General features: G+C 64.1%; 1 protein-coding gene across 4 annotated transcripts in view; it reads left to right on the top strand.

Annotated features, from left to right (window-relative positions):
- Nucleotides 1–12214, top strand: part of DENND6B (DENN domain containing 6B) — a 13324-nt gene extending 1110 nt beyond the window's left edge. Inside the window, exons 2-20 of one of the 4 annotated variants that reach the window (XM_024737578.1) lie at nt 4370–4408; nt 4480–4522; nt 5140–5252; nt 5692–5772; nt 6346–6451; nt 6573–6652; nt 6742–6804; nt 7071–7126; nt 7627–7749; nt 7832–7927; nt 8028–8122; nt 8236–8301; nt 8435–8499; nt 8597–8686; nt 8779–8832; nt 9161–9270; nt 9376–9478; nt 9621–9695; nt 9777–12214. In XM_024737578.1, coding sequence (XP_024593346.1) covers nt 4370–4408; nt 4480–4522; nt 5140–5252; nt 5692–5772; nt 6346–6451; nt 6573–6652; nt 6742–6804; nt 7071–7126; nt 7627–7749; nt 7832–7927; nt 8028–8122; nt 8236–8301; nt 8435–8499; nt 8597–8686; nt 8779–8832; nt 9161–9270; nt 9376–9478; nt 9621–9695; nt 9777–9899 — 1581 coding nt within the window. In that variant the 3' untranslated portion in view covers nt 9900–12214. The remainder of the gene's footprint in view (nt 1–4369; nt 4409–4479; nt 4523–5139; nt 5253–5691; nt 5773–6345; nt 6452–6572; nt 6653–6741; nt 6805–7070; nt 7127–7626; nt 7750–7831; nt 7928–8027; nt 8123–8235; nt 8302–8434; nt 8500–8596; nt 8687–8778; nt 8833–9160; nt 9271–9375; nt 9479–9620; nt 9696–9776) is intronic. The other 3 variants (XM_024737579.1, XM_024737580.1, XM_024737581.1) reach the window with 3 other exon arrangements.
- The last annotated feature ends 11484 nt before the right edge of the window (nt 12215–23698 follow it).

Below are 23698 nucleotides of genomic sequence, written 5' to 3' on the forward strand. Positions count from 1 at the left end.
TGTCCCCACTATCTGCAAGGCTCTTCCCTACCCCCACCCGCGTGGGTGTAGATGAAAGCATGACAGACTCAGGGAGGAAGGCCTTCTGTAGTAATGCAGGCCTGGGGGGATGGTCTTCTCCAGGCCCTGAAGGCCATGACATAGACCACGGAGCTGACCAGGGCAGGGGAGGCTGTGAGGTACGCTTCAGCACGCTGTCAGAAGGAACTTCCTGAGAACCCGGGAGGTGGCGCATCCGTGACTGCAGTTGGCTGAGATGAGGCTGATCAGCCATCGTTGGAAAGCCAGCGTCAGGGGGAGAGGGTGTTTTCCAAGGCCTTGCTGAACTCCACGAGGCTGTGGGAAGCCCAAGTCGTAACAAACAGCAAGGGCTGACACTGCCCAGCTCGCTGTGGAGACCCCATTCCACCGCACCTGTCCCCACGCGGTGCACCAAATTAGCTTGACGCAGGGACCTGAGCACAGAGAGGTGAGGTGATTTGCCTGACGTCACAGAGCCCACATTCCTGCTGGTGCCCAAATTGTTCCCAGTAAAATCACAAGAGGGTCTACTGTTTCCTTAAGGCATTCTCATGTATAATTTTCTAGGACTTGACTATTCAGGCAAGAACTGTTAAAGGCTCCATGTGCTTGGGCTTCTGAGCTTTGCTGAGGCTGTATAGCTCAGGGAGGGAGTGTTGGGGGGACCCACGGCCCCTCCTAATCATCAAGTCTGTGCAGGAGTCAGGCAGTGCAACCACACGACGCTCGTCAGGTTTGCATCTTATCTTTCTTCCTCTCCCCTGGAAATCATGAGGAAGATCAGCGGTCATTTCAGCTGCGTCCGCAATCACTCATGGGGCATCTGCCCTGCGCTCGCTTATTCCGGGCTTGGCCTGGCCGAGCACCACAGAGGCTCTGGCTGGCACTGTGCTTGGCACTGGGACATGATGGAAGACCCAGGGACTGCCTTCCAGGAGCTCATGGATCACGGAGACTCCGTGGACAGACGCAGCTCAGAGGAAGGAATGGGGGTTTGGCCATATCTTGGAGGATGAGAAGGAGGCAGCCGGGCAGGGGAGAGGGGGCTGTTTCAGGTAACCCCTCCCCCAAAAAAGCCAACGAAAGCAAAGGCAAGGAGCCAACCATTCACTCATTCAATAAATCAAGTATTGGGCAGCTGCCACCAGCCAGGCCCCACAGTACTGGTGCTGGACACATGGACACAGAGCTGAATGCGATGACAGGGCCCTGCCCACCAGGAGTTCACGTTCTGTGCTAGAGACGCAGAGAGTAAGGGGTTCAGGACCCCCTAGAGCGCATAGGGTATGTTGAGGGGGTCCCACCCACGTGGGTGCACTGGAGCCTGCAGGCGAGGCAGGGATCAGACATGAGGGGAGAGTGGGCAAGGCTGTGCACATCAGCTGAGCAAAGGGCCTGCCTGTGCTGCCTCAGCCCTTGGAAACTCTCCTCTTGGTATCCCCGCTGACCCAAGAAGCCCATGCAGTGAACCGCGGCCCGGGGCCCAGAGGGTCCCTCCTCCCCCAGGTGTCCACATCCTCCCAGCTGCAGCTCCTGCACTGCCCAGTCTCAGGACCCTTTTAGTCTTCAAAAGTACTGAGGGCCCCAAGGGGCTTTTTATGTGCGTCATATCTATCGAGGTTTCCTATACTAGAAGTTAAAACAGAAAAATTTTAAATGCTTATTAATCCATTTAAAAAAACAACGGATACCATGTGTAAACGAGAGAAGCCACCACAATGAGAAGAAGCCTGTGTACTGCAACAAAGAGTAGCCCCCACTTGCCGCAACTAGAGAGAGCCCACGCACAGCAACAAAGACCCAACGCAGCCAAAAATAAATAAATAAATATTTATTTACTTACTTTAAAAATATATCTATTTCCACAAAAACAACCATTTTCAGAAACAAATTCAGTGAGGAGAATGGCATTATTTGACACTTTTACGTCCGTTTTTAAAGGCCAAATAGAAGGCAGCTGTATCTTCACGTCAGCTTCAGTCAGTTCCCCTTGATGGCCTGTGTCACAGCCTCTGGAAGCCACACTGCACACAGTGAGAAGAGAGTGAAAAAGGCAGCTTCGGCCTCTGGGAGCCTAGGGCACCCACACCACCCTTCAGGAAGCACTTTCCTAGACGTACCTTCTCCAGCAAGGCGAGGCTCGCTGCATCTGTCTTCCTCAGGGGCGACTGGGTTACAGGAGCTGCAGCCCCTGCAGACTGGCTCCCGTGGAAAGGACAAGACCCCTGTGGTTCCAGGGGACAGGGTTCATCGTGCAGCAGACCCTCGCCCTCTGCCCCTCTCTGAGAGTCCGCTCCATTCCTCTCCTCAGTCAGGCAGGGCCGTCCCTCCATCTCTGCTCCCAGCTTGTGAACAGGGAACTTGGAGCCCTGGGCATGGCTGTGGAGCCTGCTCAGATGCTACAAAACTCCTGTGACTGCAGACCAGATTCAGACCCCTGACCTCAGCTCCAGACCAGATTCAGACCCCTGACCTCAGCTCCAAGGGCCCATCGTGGCCCTGCCAGCTGCCAGGCACCCGCCTTTCCTCTGCCCTTCCCAACAAGGACACGCAGGGGCCCGAGTGGTCCTGCGGCCCCTCCTCTCTTGGAGCCATCTCAAGGTACCTCTGTGGGTCCGCCCCACAGACAAATACTGTTTGGCTGGCTCCCCTCCGTCCTCTTGGCCCTTCCTTCTTGGTGCCTCCTTAGCTGACATCTTGAGATTTCCACATGCCCCACCTGTTCCATTATTCTTTGGAGACATGTTTTCACGCACTCCACAAATACAGGCACACCTTGGAGATGTTGCAGGTTCGGTTCCAGAGCACTGCAGAAAAGCAAGTCACACAGATTTGCTGGTTTCCCAGCGCATATAAAAGTTATGGTTACGCTAGACTGGAGTCTATTAAGTATGCAAGAAACACCATTATATCTTAAAAAACAATGTAGATACCTTGTAACAAAGATAAAAATGAAAAAGTTTGAGATGTTGTGAAAATTACGAGAATATGATGCAGAGATACAAAGTGAGCAAGTGTTGATGGAAAAATGGCACCTGTAGGGTTGCTACAAACCTTTATTTTGTAAACAATGCAACATCCGTGAAGCACAATAAAGCAGATGTGATAAACGGGGTGTGGCTGTGCAGTATCTGGTGAGGGCCTACCCTGCCAGGGGCTGGGAGGCACCTGGGACACGGTCCCTGTCCTTAGGACGCTTGGCGGCAGCGTGGGAGGCAGAGTAGGCCCAGAGCAGCCAGCCCAGAGCAGCCAGCCCAGAGCAGCAAAGACAGAAGCTACATTACTACAACAGTGCGAGTCCCAGGGCACAGTGCCCTGCCATCTGGGGGTTCAGGGCACACCCCAGAGGAAGCCTCCTGTCAACCAAAACCCAAGTCCTCCTCCGCATGGGAGTTTGGCCGACAGAGTAAGGAGGGGGCCACGCATGCAGGCCCTCAGCTCCTGGCTCCCGGCATAGCCGCTTCCTGGGAGAGCCATCCTGCTGCACCTGAGCACGGGCCAGGGCAGCAGTGATGCCCAAGGCGCACCAGGTCCCCAGGAGACACTTGGGGGCCTGCAGGGAGTGAGGGCTCTGGAGGTTCGCTGCCTTTTTCCTTTCCTGCAAAGAAATCCATTCTGGCCATTTGCCTGTGTACAGGGCTACTGGCTCCCCTAGAGTGTGGCCTGTCTCCCAGGTAGAGCCTGTCCAGCTGGTCACGCTCACCATACACTCCAGGGGCCTGGGTGCTCCAGGGGTCACACTCCAAGCGGGGAGCAGGCCAGAAGCTCCCGGACCCCTGACGAGCAGGGTTTGGAGTGAAGATGCTCAGAGGCAGGGGTGCCAGTGTCAGGCAACATCCGAGTTAAGACGGGATGGGGAGGCTGGCCAGGCCGTCTGGGAGAGGAGGCCCAGAGGAGCCGCAGAGCCTAAGACCCTCTGGCTGGGTCGGGTTGGGTTCGGAGCGCTGAGAGGGTACAGGAGGTGGGGGCCAGGAGGCAAGGCCCTGCATCCGCTCTAGGCGAGAGAGGAGGCTATGGGGACAGACTGTCGGGACATGGGGCAGGGAAGCCCAGTCTGGGCGAGTGACCTTGAGGGTGAGGGGTGTGAGAAGGGAGTCCAGGAGCTCACCCAGTTGTGCGCTGGCCGAGAAAAGGGAAGGATGGGGGCCAGGAGTGGCCTCGGGCCGAGAGGGGCCTGGGGAGGCAGGGCAGGGCGCTGGAGCCCTGAAGAGAGGAGGAGGGGTCAGCAGGGAGCCAGAGGTGGGGGAGAGCCAGAGGGTCTGACAGTGCTGGGGTGGGGGGGACACACTTGCAGCCCAGCACCAAGCCTGCCAAGCCCATGTCACCGAGTACTCTGTGTCCCCCACAGCTGGTGTACCCCAGCGACTTCCAGCTCACCGACAAGGAGGTGGGTCCCAGCCCTCTCAGGAGCAGACCTCACCTGGGGAGCAGGCCCTCACTGGCTTTCCTGTGTTTCAGAAAAGCAGCATCTGCTACCTGTCCTTTCCCGACTCCCACTCAGGTAGGCCACCCCGCCTCGCCCCGGGCTGGGTGTCTCTCTGGGGCTGTGGGGAGAAGAAGAAGGAGGGAGATGAGGCTGCCCAAGAGCCCCTGCGGCCAGGCCTGCACAGCCTGTAAGCACCGGTCCCCCTTCCGGCTCCAGGGAGACAGCCGGAGCCCCACGCCGCGGCAGCCGGTTTCCCCGGTTCCCGCGGAAAGAGGTGTCTCTGGGCAGTGGGGTCTGGTCTCCTTCACCCCAGCAGAGGGGTCACCAGGAGCTGGGTCCTGGCCTCGGCTCCTCTCCAGGGCTCGGGTGTCCGGCCGGGCCGGCCTGGTTTTCCGCCCCGGGCAGGCTACGCCGGGCCACACAAGCCCCCGGCCTGTGCTTGCCTGCCCACAGTGCACACGCTGCGGGGCTGTGGCTGTGCTTCTCTGTGTGCTGAGTTTAAACCCTTAGGTGCAGGAATCTAGACACGGGGACCTCTGTCGGGAGACACAGAGCCGGAGGGCTGGGCTTTTCTGCGGCATTTGCAGCCCGGCAGGGGCTTCGCCCCCTCCCTGGCCCCCCCGCCCCACATGCTGGCAGGAGAGGCTCCAGCCCAACCTGGACACAGCATGAGGGGACCACCTCTTCCCCAGGCTGCCTCGGGGATACTCAGTTCTGCTTCCGCATTCGTCAGTGTGGAGGGCAGAGGCGCCCCTGGCACACGGATGACAGGCGCTGTGACAGTGGGGCCCCCGTGTCTCTGCAGGTGAGCCGGGCTGCCTCTCCAGTGCTCCTCTCCTGCCCCTGCAGGCCAGGGTCAGGTGGGTGTGAGCAGCCCTTCAAGACGCCTGGCCAGCCCCAGCCAGCAGGGTCTCCAACTGCCGCAGGCCAGGCCCGGCACCCCAGCCTCGACTGGGGGTGGGCCAGCGCTTCTGAGGACTTGCCAGGGTCCCTGGGGCTTTTCCTGTGCTCCACGTGTGCGCCAGGGCGTGGCTCGGTGTGCAGAGGCTGGTGCTCTTGGGCCCCTGAACCGCTCACCACTGTGTCTGCGGAGATGTCCCTGGAGAGCGGTTGCCTGCCTTCCGGGCCGTGACTCCCAGGCAGACCCCGGTCTGGGGAGAGCACGCAGCAGCCCGCGTGGGGGTCCGAGGGGGCGGGTGGGAGGTGAGCAGTGGGCGTGGCCTGGCCGATACCCCTCCTTCCAGAGGGAGCCCGCACACTACTTTGGCTACGTGTACTTCAGGCAGGTGAAGGACAGCTCTGTGAAGAGGGGCTACTTCCAGAAGGTGAGCAGCTGGTTGCTCTGGGGTGGCCCCGCTGAGAGTTGGGGGCCAGCAGCCATCGGGAGAGGCTGACGGTCTGGGGGGTGGGGGTCCTGAGCCTCCAGGAGCACCCACCCCTCCGCAGCCCTAGCCACTTGGCCCTGGGCGGGGGCCACCGTGCCACTTGGGGGCGGGGGCGGCCTCTGGAGAACAGGCTCCGCTGCCCCTCCCTCGCCCAGCCCCGGCTCTAGCCCAGGCCTCCCTGCTCCTCGCTGAGGGAGGAGGGGGGCCCTCGTCACACTTTCAAGATTAGGACGACTTCAGTCTTGAGTTCAGACACCAAAAGCAAAGGCTGCTTGAGCCCCAGGGAGACCATGCCATGATCCTGGCCACATGCATTTCCCTCTGAAGGCCTGGGGTCCAGCCCTGCCCTGCTGCACCTGGGGTTTTCTAATAGCCTGGCGTCCCACGTCAGGCCATTCCTGGGAAGTCGGTGGGACACCCTGCCCTGGGCGACCCTGGATGAGCCGGGCCTCAGGGGTCCCTGCAGGGTCCCAAGGGGCTGGGGCGACATCTCACCGGCCCTGGGCCCTGCAGTCTCTGGTGCTGGTGTCCCGCCTGCCCTTCGTCCGGCTGTTCCAGGCGCTGCTGAGCCTGGTCGCCCCCGAGTACTTCGACAAGCTGGCGCCCTGCCTGGAAGCGGGTGAGTGGCCGGCAGGCGCTACCAGAGCTGCCTCGTCGTCATCCCAGCTGTAGCTCCTGGTGGCTCCGGCGGGCAGCTTCCTCCAGGACAGGCTTCTGACGCGGGCCACCTGTGTTCACAGTCTGCAATGAGATTGACCAGTGGCCGGCCCCTGTGCCGGGGCAGACCTTGAACCTGCCTGTCATGGGAGTCGTCCTCCAGGTGAGGGGCTGGCTGGCTGGGGTGGGATGGCCCCAGTGCGTGTCGACACGCCACCCGGCCCCATCGGCAGCTGCTTCCTTCATCCATAGGTGTACATCCCATCCAGTGCAGACAAGCCTGAATCCGGTCCTCCAAAGCAGTGCAGCCACAAGGTGGGCGCCCTGCTCCCAGGCTGACGGCCCCATACCTGCCTCAACCCTCAACCCTCCCACCTGCCTGGGCCTCCCCACCTCACCTGCTGGGGGGTGGCCAGACCCCAGACACAGGGGCCTCCGTATCCGTGCAGGGCTGTGGGGCGCCGGGAGGCACGTGGGTAGGGACTGCGGCCTCCGGGACTCTCCCGGGATGACCTGTGCTGCTCGGGGCTTGTGAGGCGCCATCCTCCCCCTGGCCTGACACCACCCCCCCTTCCTCTCAGAACCTGCTGCCAGCCCCGGTCGTCCTCACCAGTGTCCATGAGCTGGACCTGTTCAGGTGAGCCTGGCAGGCCACCACCTGCTGCCCCGGTAGGTGATGAGTGATCCCACGGGGCGGGGGCGCTGGGGGACATCAGGAGTTAACCCCCTGCCCGTTCTGAGAGGGAGAGTCCGCAGAAGAGGAGCCCGGTGTCCCGATGTCTGCCCCCAGAGGAAGTGAGCACCGTGGGCAGGAAGTCAGGTCCTGGCAGGCAGGTGCAGGGAAGGGAGCAGCTGTGGTGGGAGATGCTGCCAGAGGGGCCCTCTCTGGGGGGTCAGCAGAGGACCCCACCTTTGGAGACCCTCTGGCCCTGTGCTGGGCCCAGCGGGAGCCAGGGCTGTCGGTTTCAGGCATGGCGGGGGCGCGAGGCCAGGCATCTTCACAAGGCCTCACGGCCGCCTTCCTCTGGAGTGAGGCCCAGCCTTCACCCAGACAGGGCCTGCCTGGGCCTGGGTCGGGGCAGGTGGGCAAGCTGGGGAGCCTCCCACCCGGCCTCCCCAACGCCCCCGCCGGCCCAGGTGCTTCCGGCCCGTGCTGGCCCATGTGCAGCTGCTGTGGGAGCTCATGCTTCTTGGGGAGCCCCTGCTGGTCCTGGCGCCCTCGCCCGCAGTGTCCTCGGAGATGGTGCTGGCCTTGACCAGGTGGGTCGGGCGGCAACGCGAGGGGCCGGGGGCCCCGGACCAGCCCTGCGAACTGACTGTCCCTACGGGTCCCTCCCCACAGCTGCCTGCAGCCCCTCAAGTTCTGCTGCGACTACCGCCCCTACTTCACCGTCCACGATAGCGAGTTCAAGGAGTTCACAACACGCACGCAGGCCCCGTAAGTGCCGCCCTGCCCACCCTGCGCCCTGCGCCCTCCGCCTGCGTTTGCCTCTCCTCCCTCCCTCCCTCCCTCTCTCTCTCTCTCTCTCTCTCTCTAGACCAAGCGTGGTCCTGGGAGTCACAAACCCTTTCTTTATCAAAACGCTCCAGCACTGGCCCCACGTCCTCCGCATCGGGGAGCCCAAGATGCCAGGTGAGGTCCCCAGCCTCCACCCAAGGGTCCTGGGAACGCGGGGCCTCGCCGGGTCTGAGCCTGCGGAGGCAGAACCAAGACCCTGAGGCCCGGCCATGGGGCGTGTCTCGTAGGGGACCTTCCCAAGCAGATCAAACTGAAAAAGCCCTCAAGGCTGAAGACCCTGGACACCAAGCCAGGTCTGTGCCCCTCCTCTCCTCGCGGGACCCAGAGACACACCTTGGGGCGGGGTGGGGCGGACAGATGTGCTGGCACAGCTGAAGGGGGTGCCCCGCCCCCGAGGAGAGCGCGCTGCCGTTCTGCCCTCCCCAGGCCTCTACACTGCGCACACGACCTACCTCCACCGAGACAAGGCCCTGCTCAGACGACTGCTTAGGGTACCGCTGGGGGGCGCTCCGGGGGCGGGGAGGCCGGGCTCGGTGTGTGGAGGGGGTGCAGCGGCCTGCTGTGGCTCAGCGCTCGCCCCGCCCCCAGGGCCTGCAGAAGAAGCGGCCGTCGGACGTGCAGACTGCATTGCTGAGGCAACACCTCCTGGAGCTCACGCAGGGCTTCATCATCCCTCTGGTGAGGCCTGGCCGGCGGGCAGGAGGGCGCCGGGCTGGAGGGGCAGGCAGCAGGCCGCGGCCCAGACTCAGGCTCACTCCCTTCCCCCCCAGGAGCACTACATGGCCAGCCTCATGCCCCTGCCGAAGAGCATCACGCCCTGGAAGGTGTGGTCCAGGGAGGGGCTGGGAGGATGGGCCCTATGCCGACCCTCTCGTGGGTGTGCAGGAGCCCCTGGGGCCAGCCCATCCCCACACCCGCAGGTGGCCCTCACAGGGAAGAGAAATGCGGGCCATACGGATGGGGGAGGGGCTCGAGGCCCTCTTCTCTGGGAAGGGTCACCCTGGGATCTGTCCCTGCAGGGTGGGGGCTGGGGGACACACAAGGGGTCCGTCCGCCAAGTGCCCTGGGGAAGGTCCTGACCAGCCAAGGTGCGGGGCCTGCGAGGCTGTGCGCCCCCCCCCAGCACCCAGGCTCACCCAGCCCCTGTCTCAGACCCCTCCCCAGATCCACCCCTTCCGCCAGGATGACTTCCTGCGTAGCCTGGAGCGCTCAGGGCCCCAGCTCACCTGCCTCCTCAAGGGCGACTGGCTGGGCCTCTACAGGTGGGTGGACAGTAGGTAGGGTCCTGGGGCCCCTGCTGCTGGTGGCCATGCCCATCCCTCAACACACAGCGTCAGCCCACACCTGCTGCCCCTTGCCCCCCACAGGCGGTTTTTCAAGTCCCCCCATTTTGATGGCTGGTACCGACAGCGGCACAAAGAGATGGCCCAGAAGCTGGAGGCCCTGCACCTCGAGGCCATCTGTGAGGCGGTGAGGGGGGCGCTCGGCTGCGGGAGAGCGCAGAGGGGTGCCAGCCCCGCGCAGGGGCCGGAGGAGAGTGTAGCGGGGGCGGACACAGGCCCAGAGCTGGGCGAGGGCCTCTGCGATGGAAGGTCCCATCTTGTCCCCGCAGAACCTCGAGATCTGGATGCAGGACAAGTCCGAGGTGGAGGTCGTGGATCTGGTCCTGAAACTTCGGGAGAGGCTGGTGAGATGCCTCCCAGCCCTGCCCCGCCTCGGCCAGCCAGATGTGAAGGTCGCCTGCCCCTCACCACCGCTGCCCCTGCAGGTTCGGGCACAGGGCCACCAGCTCCCCGTGAAGGAGGCGACGCTGAAGCGGGCGCGGCTGTACATCGAGACAGTCGTCGGCTCCCTGCCCAAGGACCTGCAGGTCGTCCTGTGCCCTCCCTAGGATGGGGCCCATGGCCCGGGGCCTGGCTGCCCCTCGGGGCCTGGGTCTGGCCGAGATTCCCTCCCCCAAGTCAAGCATGAGCTCCCCCACCCAAGCTTCCGGTTGCCCCTGGCCCCCCACCTGGCACCACCATCATCCCAGCAGACAAGGTGGCATTTGGAACTACAGCTTGGCCCCTGACTGTTGGCGGATCACGTGCTGGCAGAGCCTCCCCTCCCCCTGGGCCCCACCTGCCCTCTCCAGGGTCTTAGGCAGGGGTGGGGAGCAGGCTGTGAGCCCTGCTGATCTGATCTGGGCCAAGGCCACACACCCCTCCAGGAGCCCATCTGCCCAAGCCCTGCAGGCCCAGGCGTTGCATCTGATGCGTCCTTTAGACCCACCAGGCTGCCCAGCTCAGGACGGAAGGAGGCGGCTGACAGGCAGACCCCTCTCCTCACACGGCCCGCCCCCCGCCTGTCTTGCCTGGGGGCTGAGGGGGGAACCTCGCCTGCGGTCATCACTTGGGAGGGGAGAAGCCGCTTTGCCCGGAGAAGAGCTATGCCCTGTGGTTCGCTGGGATGCCGCCAGGTCCCGCGTGGCTGCCAGGCAGGTCCAGGGCATTGTCTTTGTTCCACTCCAGGGACACCCCACTGGGCACCTTCTCCGTTCACTCTGCCCTGTGCTGCTGCTCGTCGGCTGGCAGGCCCTCGAGACACCCCCGTGTCCATGCAGCCCCACAGGCAGTGAGAGGCTTGGACTCTAGCCTGACCAGGCCCGCGGCCTTGGGGCACCAAGCTCCTCGGCAAGGAGTGAAAGCCCCTCAGAAGGGATCCACGCCCCCATATGACACCTTGGAGCACTGGGCCAAGCAGTCACGTGCTGTCATCGGCACCATCACAGCTCAGCGCACAGTGGCAGCTGGTGGGGAGCAGGGCGGGGTGGGGGGAGGCACGGACCCAGAGCTGCAGGCCTTTGGGTAAGTCCCACTGAACCCAACCCCAGATGCCTCACCTGAGGCACAAGGCCTCGTAGATGCCCGCGTGGGCCTTGGCGGCAACCTGAGCTGAGTCCTGGCTGAGCGATGTGGTGCGGGAGGCAGGCCGAGCGGGGGGCTTTCCCTTCTCTCCTGATTCCCCACAGTCCGTGTCCTGGGATGGAGCAGTGATGCAGCCACTCCTCCCAAGCGGAGTTCGCTGGAGCTGCCAGATGACAGAGGCGCTGGCCTCAGAGCTGCCAGCGTCGTCTTGTCCGGCCCTGACCACTGCCTAGGACAGCCCGGCGCGTCCGCAGCCTGCAGACAGCTGAGCTCGGCCTGGTGTGCGACCGCAGTCAGAGGACAGAATCGAGGCAGCAGAGGGAGAGCCAAGCTGGAGGCCCTCAAGTGAGGAAGGACTTTGTGGCCCCAGTGCCACTTTGGAAAGTCTGCCCTGCTGTCTGGCCGTGAGGGGTGGCCCACGGGCCGTGAGGGGTGTGCCCCAGCACATTGCACGGTCCCTTCCCTTGGCCTTCTGAGGGTGACTGCAGGTGATGGAGGGCTGCAGGGGAGCGGCTGCAAGGGGGCTCCGCAAAGCCCTCAGGGACTTTTGCCTCCATCAGCCCAGGAAGGCACACAACCTGATTCCCCTGAATCCTTGCATGCTCCCTCGAGGACTCTGCTTGAGTCCACGCAGCAGCCCCTCACAGCGGCTTGTCCTCAGGAACACTGGTGCAGCGGGATGTCGGGGGAGGGACGCCTGGCAGAGTGGGCAACACTGCCCAGGGTGGAATCCAAAGCTGAAGGGTACAGGTGGGAGGAGGTCCCTCCCCTGGAGTGCCTGGGGCTGTGGGGGGGGCCTCCTCCTCACAGCCTGACCCCCCTGCCCAGACAGGGGCTTGAGGGTGCAGGCTGGGGGTGGAGTCCTGCCAACTCCATCGTCTCCCCCATAAGACCCCGGGTTCCCTCTCAGGATCAGGTCAGCTCCGGCTGGGCTGAGCCTCTGTCCCCCCACCAGGCTGGGGACAGGCAGTGAGGAGGGAGGAAGGGGCAGGAAGATCAAAAGAGGCAGACCCACCACCTACTAGAGCCCCGTGGACAGGAGGGCCTGGACGGACAGGAACCAGTGGTCCAAGATGGTGCTGTGGTTGGCAGCCAGTATGTGAAGCCGCCTGCTTTTGGGGATTGTGTGTGGGCCTGGTGTGGTGGCCGGGATGGGGGTGGGAGGGCAGTGGGCTGATCCAGGGACAGGAAGGCCAGTCTTCACCCCCAAGCTTCCTGCACTCTATTTAAAGACTCCGTTTTGGTCTGCGATGGTGGACTTCCCACATCTTCGGTATTAAAATGTCCTTCTGTGACACGATACTTGTCCTTTAACTCCCTTTTCTGATCAAAAGTTGGCATCCCTATCAGAGCTGTAACTTTAGGGTCTTCTTGGTGGGGCGTTGGGTGGGCCTTGCTGTGGATGGGTTCAGGGCTAAAGGGGTGAAGGTGTGGCCTGGCTGGTTGGGGGTAGGGGGGTAGCAGAAAGAACTAGTGAGTTGACCCTTTCCAGTGGCTTCATCTGAGCCGGGCGTTCCTGAGCATCGGGGACAGGTCCCAGGCCCGGGTTGGGTGGGGTGGGCAGGAACGAGTGGGCTATCTGCCGGGAACGGAACGTCTGGGTGGAGGGCGGGTGCCCAAGGAAGGGGGGTCCCAGAGTGGGAGTACAGGTTAGGGCTGGGGAATGGCCCCACATCCTCCCTGGGGCCCCAGCGGCTGCTCAGCACAGCGGGGCTTGTGACTGCAGACTGTCCTGAGGGGAGCAGGACACACGGGAGAGCTGGCCCCATAGGGGTCCCTAACTCTGCTCAAGTTGTGGTGGGAGTGGCCAGGGGCATCAGGACCAGGGTTGATGGGGGCTGGAGCGGCCAGAAGCGGGGCAAGCTCTAGTCCAGAGCTGGATGCCCCAGGGAGAGGCTCGGTCTCACCACCCACCTCCAAGCACTTCAGCAGGGGTTGACGGGTCCTGGGTGTGGGTGGAGGGAGGTGGAAGGGAGGCGGGGGAAGGAGGGCGCTGGAGGCCAAGGACGGGTTGCGAGGGGACTCAGGGCAGGCGTCCTCTTCCCCTTGGAAGTTGAGGGACAAGGCGCAGCAGCCCCCAACCGCCCAAAGGGTAGGGGTGTGGCCGGCATGTTCCCCAGTCGGAGGGTCGGGGTGCCGGGGACCTCGGTCTTGCAGGCGTTCTCCCCTAGAGCCCAGACTTGGGCTCCTCTGGCGCGAACCTGGACGCGAACCGGGCCGAACTTCCCCGGCGACGCGGTACAGTCGCCCACTGCGGCCGCCAGGCGCCGGGGACAAAAAAGGCGCCGTGCCCTCTCCCGCCGCCCGCGTCCCTCCGGAGCCGCTCGGACCGCTTCTCGTTCCCGATCCTCCCTCCCTACTCATGCCCGCTGACCCTCCGGCCACCGAGATCCGTGCACAGGGCGGGGGATCGGCCCTGTTGTACAAGAGCTCCAGGCCCGCGCCCACCCAGCCTTGGTTCCTGGGGTGGCCAAGCCCCGGCTTTCCCCAGGGAGCTGGGCTCGCGGTCAGGCCTTGGCAGCCCCCAAACCCCTTGGGGACTTGTGAGGCGGGCATAAGCCAGGACCACCCTGGGAGCCCCTGGTCTGCACCTGGCCAGGCTGGAAGGCGGGTGCAGGGCTCCCGGTTGGGACTAGGGGTGGCTTGGCAGCAGCGCCAGCACCTGGCAAGTCCTGGTGGCCCTGGGCCTACTTCAGCACAGAGCCAGCACCACAGTTCCCAGTGTTGGTTGGTTTGGTGTTTGGGTGGACACTCTGGGACCCAGGAAGTGAGTACAGGAAGTCTCTACTCACTGCCAGGACCCTGCCCCTCTCTGTGCAGCCTCCCGGAGGAAGCCCTCCTAGATGGGCCCTTCCCACCCATCTGTGTTCAGGTTGCTTGGCAGACATGAGGGGGGTCCCTGAGCCCAAGAGCCTCAGAGCTTCCTGCCACTTCATTGGCCTCCTCTTCCTAGCAACTTGGAAAAGAAAGGAAGGGCTCTATCCGTGCCCTGGGCCTGTGGTGGGGGTCAAGACTAGGGGTGAAGCTTGACCCCCAAAGCCAGTGGAGTGTTCTGGAGCTCGGAGGGCTCTCCATGCCTGTCCTGGGGAGCCCCTGTCATGTCTAACTGCAGCCCCTGTGTGCCACACACACACCTGGGCCGGGGCCCGTGGAGATGGGAGAGCACGGCCCCCAGGGGTGGGAGCTCTCAGCCTGACCCCGTTCGGGATGTTCCCCGGGCACAGAGGGGAGAGTCTGAGAGCTGGACAGCTGCCGTGTGGGTCCTGGGAGGGTAGGGTCAGCATCGGCCTGGCTGAGCCTGTTGGGTGTTTTTTATGGCGTGTCAGCTTTTAGGAATCCCCAGAGAAGACCGAGGAAGAGCGGGTGGTCTCGGCAGATCTGGGCCTGTCACCTTTTCCCGCCGTACCTATAGGGGGCCCACCTCCGTCTGCCGGGTAGGGGGAGGCTTGAGGTCTGGCCAGGGGCTCCTTGCCCCAGGAGGGAAGGGAAGTTACAGAGAAAAACAAGGGTTTGGAATGCAAGTCCCCCCTCCCCCGCCGGCCGCCTGCCAAGAAGGAATTATTTTGGATTATCCAGCCGTGTCCAGTCACCCAAGGGGGGCGGGGAGGCTAGAGCTGGGGGAGGCTACAGCCGTGGGAGAGAGATCCACTTCCGGGGCCGTGGGTTGAGAGCCCCAGAAGGGAGGGACGGGCAAGTCTGGGCAGCTCCACCACCTCCCATGGCTGCTCAGACCGGTCAGGGCTGGGGTGGGAGGGGATGCGTCACCCTTGAGATGGAGAACGCCCAAGGTCGGCCCCCAGCAGGCCCCGCCCAGTGAGCCTGGCGCGGGCCCAGGCCCCCTGGGGGAGGCCGTGGGGCCGGAGGAGTCCTAGACTCCTTTCTCGGCACCCGGGGTGTCCTGCGTGGCTGCCCTCCAGCTCTGGGTTCAGGGACACACCTTGGGCTGGTTACTGACACCTGTGCGGCGCTTCCCTGGGGTGGCGGGGCAGGTAGGGCCGTGACTTAGGCTGCTTAGCGTGGTGGGGCACTGGGGTCTCCCTTGGGCCGAATCTCTGGCTGTTCTCCTGCCTCTTGACTGACTCACTAACCAGCAGCTGACGGATGCACCACTTCCCTCCAAGCCCCTCGGACAGCCCAGCTCCCACCCCCACGTCCCCACCCCACAGGTGAAGGATCCCATAGGGGAGGGGTCCCACAGGTGAGGAGCCCAAGGCCAGAGATGCAAGGAGCCGACTGGGATGCTGCCTCTGCCGCTTGGGCTCCCAAGGTCCGTGTGGGCGTGTGCGCAGCCACCCACCCAGTGGCCCCTGTAGGGACCACGCTGTGAGGCAGAGCTGGCAGCTGGGGCAGCGTGCAGTAAACCCAGGGGCCTGGCCTCAGCCCAGGTGAGTGGAGCAGAAGAGATTGGACTGGAAGGCACTGGGGTGGGCCGGCAGCCTGGGGAGGGGTCCATATGGCATGTGCCCGTCTCCCCCAGGACAGCTTGCTTGCGGGCACTTGAGCCGTCTCAGGACCCGGGCCATTCTGGGAACCTCCTGTTCCCTGCCTTGAACCCGCATCCTGGGGGCCGGAGCTGGTGAAGCCCTGGGACCAGGGGAGTGAGCTGGTGGGGACAGGCTGTGGCTTCAGTGCTCTCCCACACGGCCCCTTCTCCGGTCTGGGCGGATCCGCGCTGAGGCGCCAGGTCCTCTGGTCCTCCTTCCGTGTCCTTCTTACTCCCGTCAGGCCTCAGTCCTTTCTGCTGCGGCAACAGACACCAGCCTCCTGCCTTGGCTTCCTGGGTGGGGGGAGTAAGCTTTTCTTCCCTGCTGAAGAGCCTCTTGGGCCCAGAGCCTGCCCTGGACCAGGGTGTCGGGAAAGCAGTCAGGGGAGGAGGTGAGCCATCAGACCTGCCAGAACTCAACCCAGGCTGGTCTCCCAGCTGAGCTGGATACAGGTTCACTGGGGGCCAGTCCCTAGTTGGCAGTGGGGGCTGGGCAGAGTCCCTCCCCCTGAGGCTAATGGCTATGTGTGAAAAAAAAAGCACTGGGGTGCATGGGGGCTGGGGGAAGCACTGTTGCTTCCCTTTTTCTCTCCAGGCCACATGTGGTCCCTTCATGGTTTTCCCTTCTGTGATTTCACATCCTCTGATGGGCTCCTGCTTCCCTCTGCCCCTGGGGCTTTGAGGACCTCGTTCCCTCTGCTGACCAGGCAAGAACCCTGCCCTTTCCTGGGCCCCCCACCCCGAGCCAGACCGGGGCACAACTGCTCCCAGCCCTTCCCTCCCATCCGGCGGGGCTTCTGAAGGGCGGGGCAGGGCCTCTGCTGTCCTGCCCCCAGTGCCTACCCCTGAGCCTGTGACACTGACTGGACCCAGAAGCCCAGACGGAGCCCGGGGTGGCCAGGGGCACGCCTGTCGGTCTGCCCCTCCAGTCACAGGGAGGAGCCCGGGGCTGGCCCCCGCACCTGGAGCTGGGGTCCTGTTTCCCACCCTTTGTCACCCTTTGGTCCCCCACCTGCAGCTCAGCGCCCCCTTCACATGGAGAGTGTCTCCCCCAGCACTGCTCCCACCGTGGCTGGCAGCTTTCCACCCTGTGGGCTGGCCACTGGCCCACCCGAGTGCCTGCTTCCCCTGTGCGCTAGGCAGAGGAGGCGCTCTCCTGGGCTGGGGATGGGGCATCTGGGAAGAGGGCTCAACTTGGTGCCTCCGTCCTCAGCCCTGTCCTCAGCCCCTAAGATCACGTGATTTCTGAAACCTGGCAGTTCTCCATCCTGGTGCCAGATGAGTCCTGGCCTGGGGACCGTGGGAGCAAAAGTGCAGCCTTTGGGTTCAGCCTGGATTCTGACCCCAGTGCTGGCGTCAGCCCTGCCCTGCACTCGTCCCTTCCGGATGTGGAGACCAGAGCCCTCGGTGCAGTTGGCCAGCAGTTCCCATGGGGGGTTCTGGGAGGAGGGGCACCGTGTCCAGCTCAGATCTCTGTGACAGCCCCCGCTGGACCCCCTCCTCAGGAAGAGCAAGAAAGGAAAAGGGTTTGTCAGCCTTGCAGAAGGCCACCTGTATGAACAGAGTCAGGGCAGGGGCATCTGCTCCCAAGGCAGGGACACTTCCGGCTGCTGGCCTTCTGCTCCGATCTGGGCCCCCTGAGCCAGCATGCCACCTGTGCAGGCCATGGGCCCTGTGCTGATTTGGACTTCTCTGGGGGGCGCCGTCAGCTCCCCTCCAGGCACCCTGCCCGGCGCCAAGCTGGTGGCTGAAGGCCGATGCGGCTCCAGGGCTCCTCGGCCACAGCCAGACGTGCAGCATGGGTGACAGTGGGAAGAGGGTGACTGGCTTGGTGCCCACCTGGGTCCTTGAGTGCTGGAGGGAGGGGTGCTGAAGGGGTCTGGGGACAGCCCTGATAGGTTAGGGAGCATGGGTCTGTCCTGGGGTACAAGGGGGCCTGTGGCACGAGCGGCAGGATTGGGGTGGCCAGGGGGTGTGGACCCGGCCATGGGAGGTGTGGGCTCTGGGCCTGAATGTGGCTTCTAGCCCCCAGCCCCAGCCCAGGGCATCCTCAGAGCGGGGGGCCTACTTTGGAGGAGGGCCAGGGCCCAGGACACTGCCGTGGTGAGGCTGCTGCCCTCCCCAGGGAAGGTGGCTGCTGTCCCAGTTGCACCCAGTGGTAGGACCAGAGCTCGGTGAGTTGGTGGGGCTGAGAGCAGGTGGTGGGAAGGAGAGGCCCCAGCGCAGCCCACCTGCTCCCTCTCAGCCTTGGAGTTGCTCCCCCAGACGGGCCGGGGGACGTGAGGGGCAGGAGACCCAGCCACGCTTCCTGCAGGTGGCCCCTGGCCCTACCCCTGTGTGTGACAGCTCCTTGCTGAACTGAGTGAGCCGCTGAGGGGGTGGGTGCTGGGCCTGGCCCCAGGGACCTGTGGGCTACTTCCTGGGTGTGTGGTCCCAGGGAGGCCGGATGCCCGCCTCCCCCCATGCAGTCCCGGCCACCTCGCTGCCCCCTGATCCCTGCACCATTGTCCCATTCACCACTCTGCCTTCCCCTGAGCCGGGGTATTTCCTCGCTGGAAACTCCCGGTCCCTCTGCCCTTCCAAAGCCTAACCCTAACCCGGACCACCGCCCCACCCTGAGCCTGGACTCCAGACCCTACCTAGCCCCCCAAGCACCCTGCACCTCACCAGGGCCCGACCCCACCTGGACAGAGACCGGGCCAGCGGCCTGGAGCCGTCCCCCCTCGCAGATGGCCCTGGCCCACCTTTCCTACACAGGTCCCTCAAGTCCAGCTCCAGGCCTGCCCAGCTCCTCCAGGCCCCTCGGCCCTTCTGGGTGTGCTGGGCGGACGCAGTGCTGGGGCTGCCCGAGGCTCACCCAGCCCAGGTGCTCAGGTCTGGGGCAGACGTGTGTGCCTGCACATGTGTGCTCACGTGTGTGTGAGTGGTGGCTGGCATGCCAACTGGGCACAGCGCCGCAGGCTAATTGTGGGGTTCGGCTGTGATGGAGGAGGGGGCTCGGGGTGACCGCTGAGGCGCTGACAGACTGACTGGGAGATTACAGGTCTGGCCGGCTCCTTGCTCGCTCGGGCCCTCACCCGTCCGCCCCCATGTCCCACTCCTGCCTCTTGCGCACGGCCTGGGAAAGGAAGGGGGCTCCGGGTGGGCAGCATCCAGCCAGCTGTGGGAGGTGAGCCTGGAAAGGGGAGGTGAGTGCGGGCAACTCAGCGGTTGGCGCTGGCAGGTGGGGGCAGACCTCAGAACCAGAGGCTCCTGCCTGCGTGGAGCCCGATGTCACAAGTCTCCCGGCTGGGACTGCGGAACGGGGGCGCAGCTCCTCATCCAGGAGCCCCTCCGGTGCTTGGGCGGCTGGGCAGCTCCCGTTGGCCTCATCTGTGCTCCCGATGCCCTGCAGTGCCCGCCCTCTCTCAGCCGGCCCCAGCCCACATCTGGCTTCTCCCAGTATCTAACCCCGTCTTCCTGTCCCTCTCAGCCTGACCCTGACAGGCTGTCCACTGGAGAGGTGGTCTCTGGAGGATGTCCACACTTGCCTGAGTGCCAGCCCCATTCATCTGTTCACCGGGTGTTGACTGTGGCCGCTGTGTGCCAGGGCCGACAAGCTGCTGGGAGCTCCACGGGGGCTCCCGGACCCTGGAGGGTAGAGACCTGTCCCTCTGTCCCCAGCACACAGCACCGTCGTGTGGCACACAGGAAGCGCTTGGGGGCTTCGGGCTGAGCAGATGGGGTAGGTCAGCGGGCCCATTTGGGGGGTCCCCACGAGCAGGGGGAAGTCGATGGAGGCGTTAAGCTGCAGTGTTCTGACGGGAAGGACTGCTCCGCAGAGGAGAGACATGGATGAGCCTGGGGGGGAATCAGAAATGGGGCCCAAACCGAGTCCAGGTGGGACACAATGGTGGCTGGGACTCAGGGGGGCGGCCAGGAGGAGAGGTGGGTCTTGCATCATGGTGGGGCGTCTGGGCACCAGAACCTACTGAATCCCACCTTGTGTCCTGAGGGTCTGGGAGGCCCAGGAGGCTGCTGGCAGCGCCCAGGCAGGTATTCTTGAAGGACAGTAATCGATTGAAACCAAGTCGTCCTAAGCCGTCTCTCCACGAGGTTAGGCACTGCATGGTGAGGCAGTGACAGGGACCGGAGAGGGGCCCGACTGCCGACAGCGTGGAGATCCCAGTCTGGGTCAGCGCCCACACGGCAGGGTCTGCAGTCATGGGCGCGTGGGTGGCTGCGGCACACATCCTAGGGCTTTGCCGGGTGAGCCCCTGAGACGCCTGAGGGTGAGGGCTGGATGCAGAGACACTGGTCACGGTGACCTCGGGTATCAGACGGAGGGGCTGAGAGGCGGCCTGGGAGCACAGGGCGGGAAGGAGTGGGAGGCTATGGACTTGGCTGGGGGGAGGCCCATGGGGTCGGGGGAGCAGGCCCGGAGACCCTAAAGGCAGGTGGCGGAGAAAGCCCTGGGGTTGGTTTCTCTGCGCCCACTCCCCCTTGGCCTGGGGTCTTGGGCCTTTGACCTTCTCGCGGCCACCAGGCAGGGGTGATTTTCATGCCGGGCCCGGAGCCCAGGCTGCAAGGGGGAGGCTCATTAGCCTCCCCAGCCCCGGCGGGGATGGTCAGTCTGGCCCACGGCCTCTGCCAGTTGACGGAGGAACCGGGCTGTGAGCCGGGCTGGTGGGGAGGTGACACCCTATACACCTGGGAGGGGTCCTGTGGGAGGCTCTCCCCGCGCTGACGCAAGGCTCGGGCTAGACGTCAGGTTGTCCCTAGAGCCCGGCCCCGCCTGCGCCTGCTCCTAGGTGGCTGTGTGGGGAGCTCGGCCTTTGCCCGGTGAGTCTGGCAGGATAGGGGTTGGGAGGCTGGGGCCTCGGCGGATCACTGGCCGACCGCGGAGCAGGGGGCCTGGCCACCGCGCACTTCCCGGCCGGAGGACAGCCTGACGCCCCGCGAGGCTCCTTGGGGACGGGTCCCTGGGCCCACGTGGCCGTGGCCGCCGCCGCCGTCACGGCGACCGGAGGTCAGGCTCCCGCCGACCTTGCGCCCTGGGTCCCCTGGGAGGCTCCTCAGAGGCCCACTTGTTCCCCCCGGGGCCGCGGGGTGCGGGCGGGGCTTCCGAGGGGTCGTCCCCCGGGGCCGCGCCGCCACCTGGTCGCCTGGGGTTACGAGGCCAGGCCGGCCCTCCCCGTCTGGGGACCGCCCCACCTCCCGGGTTGAACTCAGACCCGGGGCCCCAGAAGGGCGCGGTAGGACCGCGGGGCTCCCTCTCGCCCTGGCCCGGGGGCCCCGACGCTCCCCCCGGCCCCATTCGCGCCCCTCCCTCGCCCTTGTTTTGAAAACGGCGGAGGCTCGGATTTGCCGGCGTCTCGCCTGTTTAGTTTTCTCTGATTTGTTTCGCGCTCCCGGCTAATTGCAGATTTGCATTTTCGCCTCGAGAACGCAGCAGAGGCCGGTCCCCTGCAGCCAGCTGCCGGGCGGGGGAGGGGCGACGCCCGAGGCGGGACAGCCACCCTCGCTGCATCCTGGCCTGGCCCCGGGGCGACGCGGCCCCCGCCCTGTCCGCCGGGTGTAGGTTACTCCACCCCCGCGTTGGGGGTCCGTAGTGACCTCCACAAGGTGCTAAGACTCCCCCCACCCCCATCTCAGGGTGTCCCTGCCTTGGACTCGAGCCTTAGCCTGAATCGTGGGTTTCTCCGTGTCTGCCTCTGGGTCCCCTTCCCGAGCCCACAGGCTGCCAGGGGCCTCCACAGCCCTGGCTGCTGTGCACTGCTTTGCCTTCAGCTTTAAGGAGTTGCTCAATCTGTGTTTGCCTGACCCTAGCGACAGGGAGGTCTAGCCGGCACCCCAGGGCCCTCCTCCCGGGGGGGGGCCAAGACCAGAGGGGGACCCTGACAGCCCTGGCCTGGCCTGAGGACCCTGCCCTTCCCCAGTGGGCGCCTCCTGTTTACCTTTTCCGGGTGTGTGGGGGCAGCTACTGCTTAGAAGAAAGGAACCCGAGGAGGGGGAGCCTCAGGGGACCCAGTGGCCGAGGCGCCTTCCCATTGCTTCCCACTCCTGTGGACGTGCGAGGAGAGGCCTGGGCCGCCCGCAGCCCGGTGCCCGTCAGCGCCCTGGCTGGGGGAGGACAGACCAGTGTGTGCGTGAGGCCGAGGGGCCAGCTGTAGGGGCACATGTGCTTTCAGCTTCCTCTGCTGTGTGTCACCCCCTTGCCGGTTCACTGGGCTGAGACCCACCTAGGGCCTCAGATCCTGTGTTCAGACCTTGCTCACCAGTGAAGACCACAGACCACAGCGGAGGAGTGACGGTCCTGCAGGGCCAGGTCAGGATGGGTGTCTCAGGCTTCTGACGGATGGGCAGGAGTTTCCCAGGGGGAACAGCAAAAGCAGAGACATGGCGACATCATGGCGTCACCCTGAGTTCCTCCTCCACTGAGAGGACAACCGAAGGATTTCTGTACACGGATTCACTTACACCTCGCAGCAGCCCACTTGGGTTGGTGCTGTTATTACCCCCCATGTCACACCCGGGAAACTGAGGCACAGTGTAAGTTTGTAAAGAGCCCACATAAGCCAGGTAGAAAGAGACCTGGGGTTTGAACCCAATAATATGGCTCCAGAGCGCAGCCCTTGAGGCCCCTCTGGGCAGCAGCATTGGGTGTGTGATTGTGGGGTGGGGGGACACCCATGGCCTCAGGGGCCTGTGGGTGTCCAGGAGAGTGGCCTTCATCTGAGATAGAAGGAATGACCCTCCAGAGCAGAGGCAGGATGGACACGCCAGGGGCCAGGACAGGGTGGTTGAGGCCGGGTTAGGAAAGGGGAAGGGGAAGGGGAGGGGACCAAGCTTCTTTCTGGAGGACGTGCTGGCTGGAGGAGCCCGATGTTGGGAGGAGAAATTGGAGGGTCTGAGAGGTGGGTCCACCCTAGTGGGGCACTTGGGGCAGGTCTGTCGAGGGGTGAGGTGGTGGCTGTGGAGGCTGGGTGTGTGGCTTCATGAAGAGGGTGTCCCTTGGAAGAGGCTAGCCTCCCTTGGCGACACCTGCAGCACGCACACCCCCGGCCAGGGAGGGGCCTGGGCCAGTGGAGGGCGGTGCACAGGGCACACGGAGGCCAGAGTGATGTCCCTTCAGGGTGGCAGGTCTGCATGCCCTGTGCCCTTGTGTGCTGTGGACCCCGAGCTCAGCCTCCACCTGGACTGGATGCAGCCTCGAGGCCAGGCCTGGTCCAGATTTCTCATGCGGCTCCATCATCCTGACACCCTGTGGTTTGGCCCCTGAGTTTGCCCCTTTCACAAAGGCTGTGTTGTCGAGTGCCTAGGGCAAAACACACCCCTCACCCTCACACCTGGAGCCCTGAGCCCCTCTTCCTGGGTTAACCTGTCACTGCTCAGCCAGGGGCTGAGGGCCCCGGAGGGATTTCCTGCCTGTGTGCGCAAGTGTGGCACCCACCTCCCCGCAGGCCTTGCCCCTGCTGGTCTCCTTTGGACTGGCCGTGGGTCCTCCCAGGCCTGGGCCCTACTCGCAATGTCGTTCCCCACGTTGGGGGAGTGCCTGGGGGGGTACGGGGGGAGCAGGGCCTGACCCTGCTGGAGGAGGTGTTGGGGGAACGCTGCTGGGGAGGGCAGCCAGGCAGGGAGCCAGTGGGCCATGGCCGAGGAGACCTGGGGAGGAGACCTGGGATAGGCCCGGAGAGATGGCTGGGGTGTGGTCACTGAGCGCCTGGCAAGCCGTGTCCTGAGGCAGAGTGGGGCTGGAGGGGGTCTGATTATTATTATTACACAGACCTCTTTTTATTTAGACAAGTAGTATGTAAATATATCTTTCTCAAATTTTTTTCCAAAACTGGCAAATGAAGTTGCTTTGCTGTCTCAGCCCCCTCCTCCCTACCCCCCTACCCCCACCGGCTTCACCTTGACTTTCAATTTGGATGAAGGCTTCTAGAACTTCTCAGTTAAACCATGTGTGTCTGTATCGACACCCACGTGTGGTGATACCTGGAGTTCTGCTCCACAGCCATCCCCAACAGGTCTGGGCTCCGTTGGGTCAGCATGGCCCACCCACCTTCATCAGCACCATGGTTTTTCAGGGTCCTCTGGTTGCATGCTGGGTGGTTGCCAAATTTTCACTATAATGAACCGTGCTGAGAAGTATCCTTGGACTAGTTCTCCCTGTGGGTACACATGGGTGTTTATCCAGGAGAGGATACAATAGCAAGCGTTGCTGAGTGCTACAGTGTAACAGGCTCTCCGGAGGCTTTTCGGGCTGGAATAATTTAGTTCTTACAGACCCCTGGGGGAGCTCACTATGACTGTCTCCAC

The sequence above is a fragment of the Neophocaena asiaeorientalis genome, unplaced genomic scaffold, assembly GCF_003031525.2.
Source record: "Neophocaena asiaeorientalis asiaeorientalis breed wild unplaced genomic scaffold, Neophocaena_asiaeorientalis_V1.1 scaffold242, whole genome shotgun sequence".
Lineage (NCBI taxonomy): Eukaryota > Metazoa > Chordata > Mammalia > Artiodactyla > Phocoenidae > Neophocaena > Neophocaena asiaeorientalis.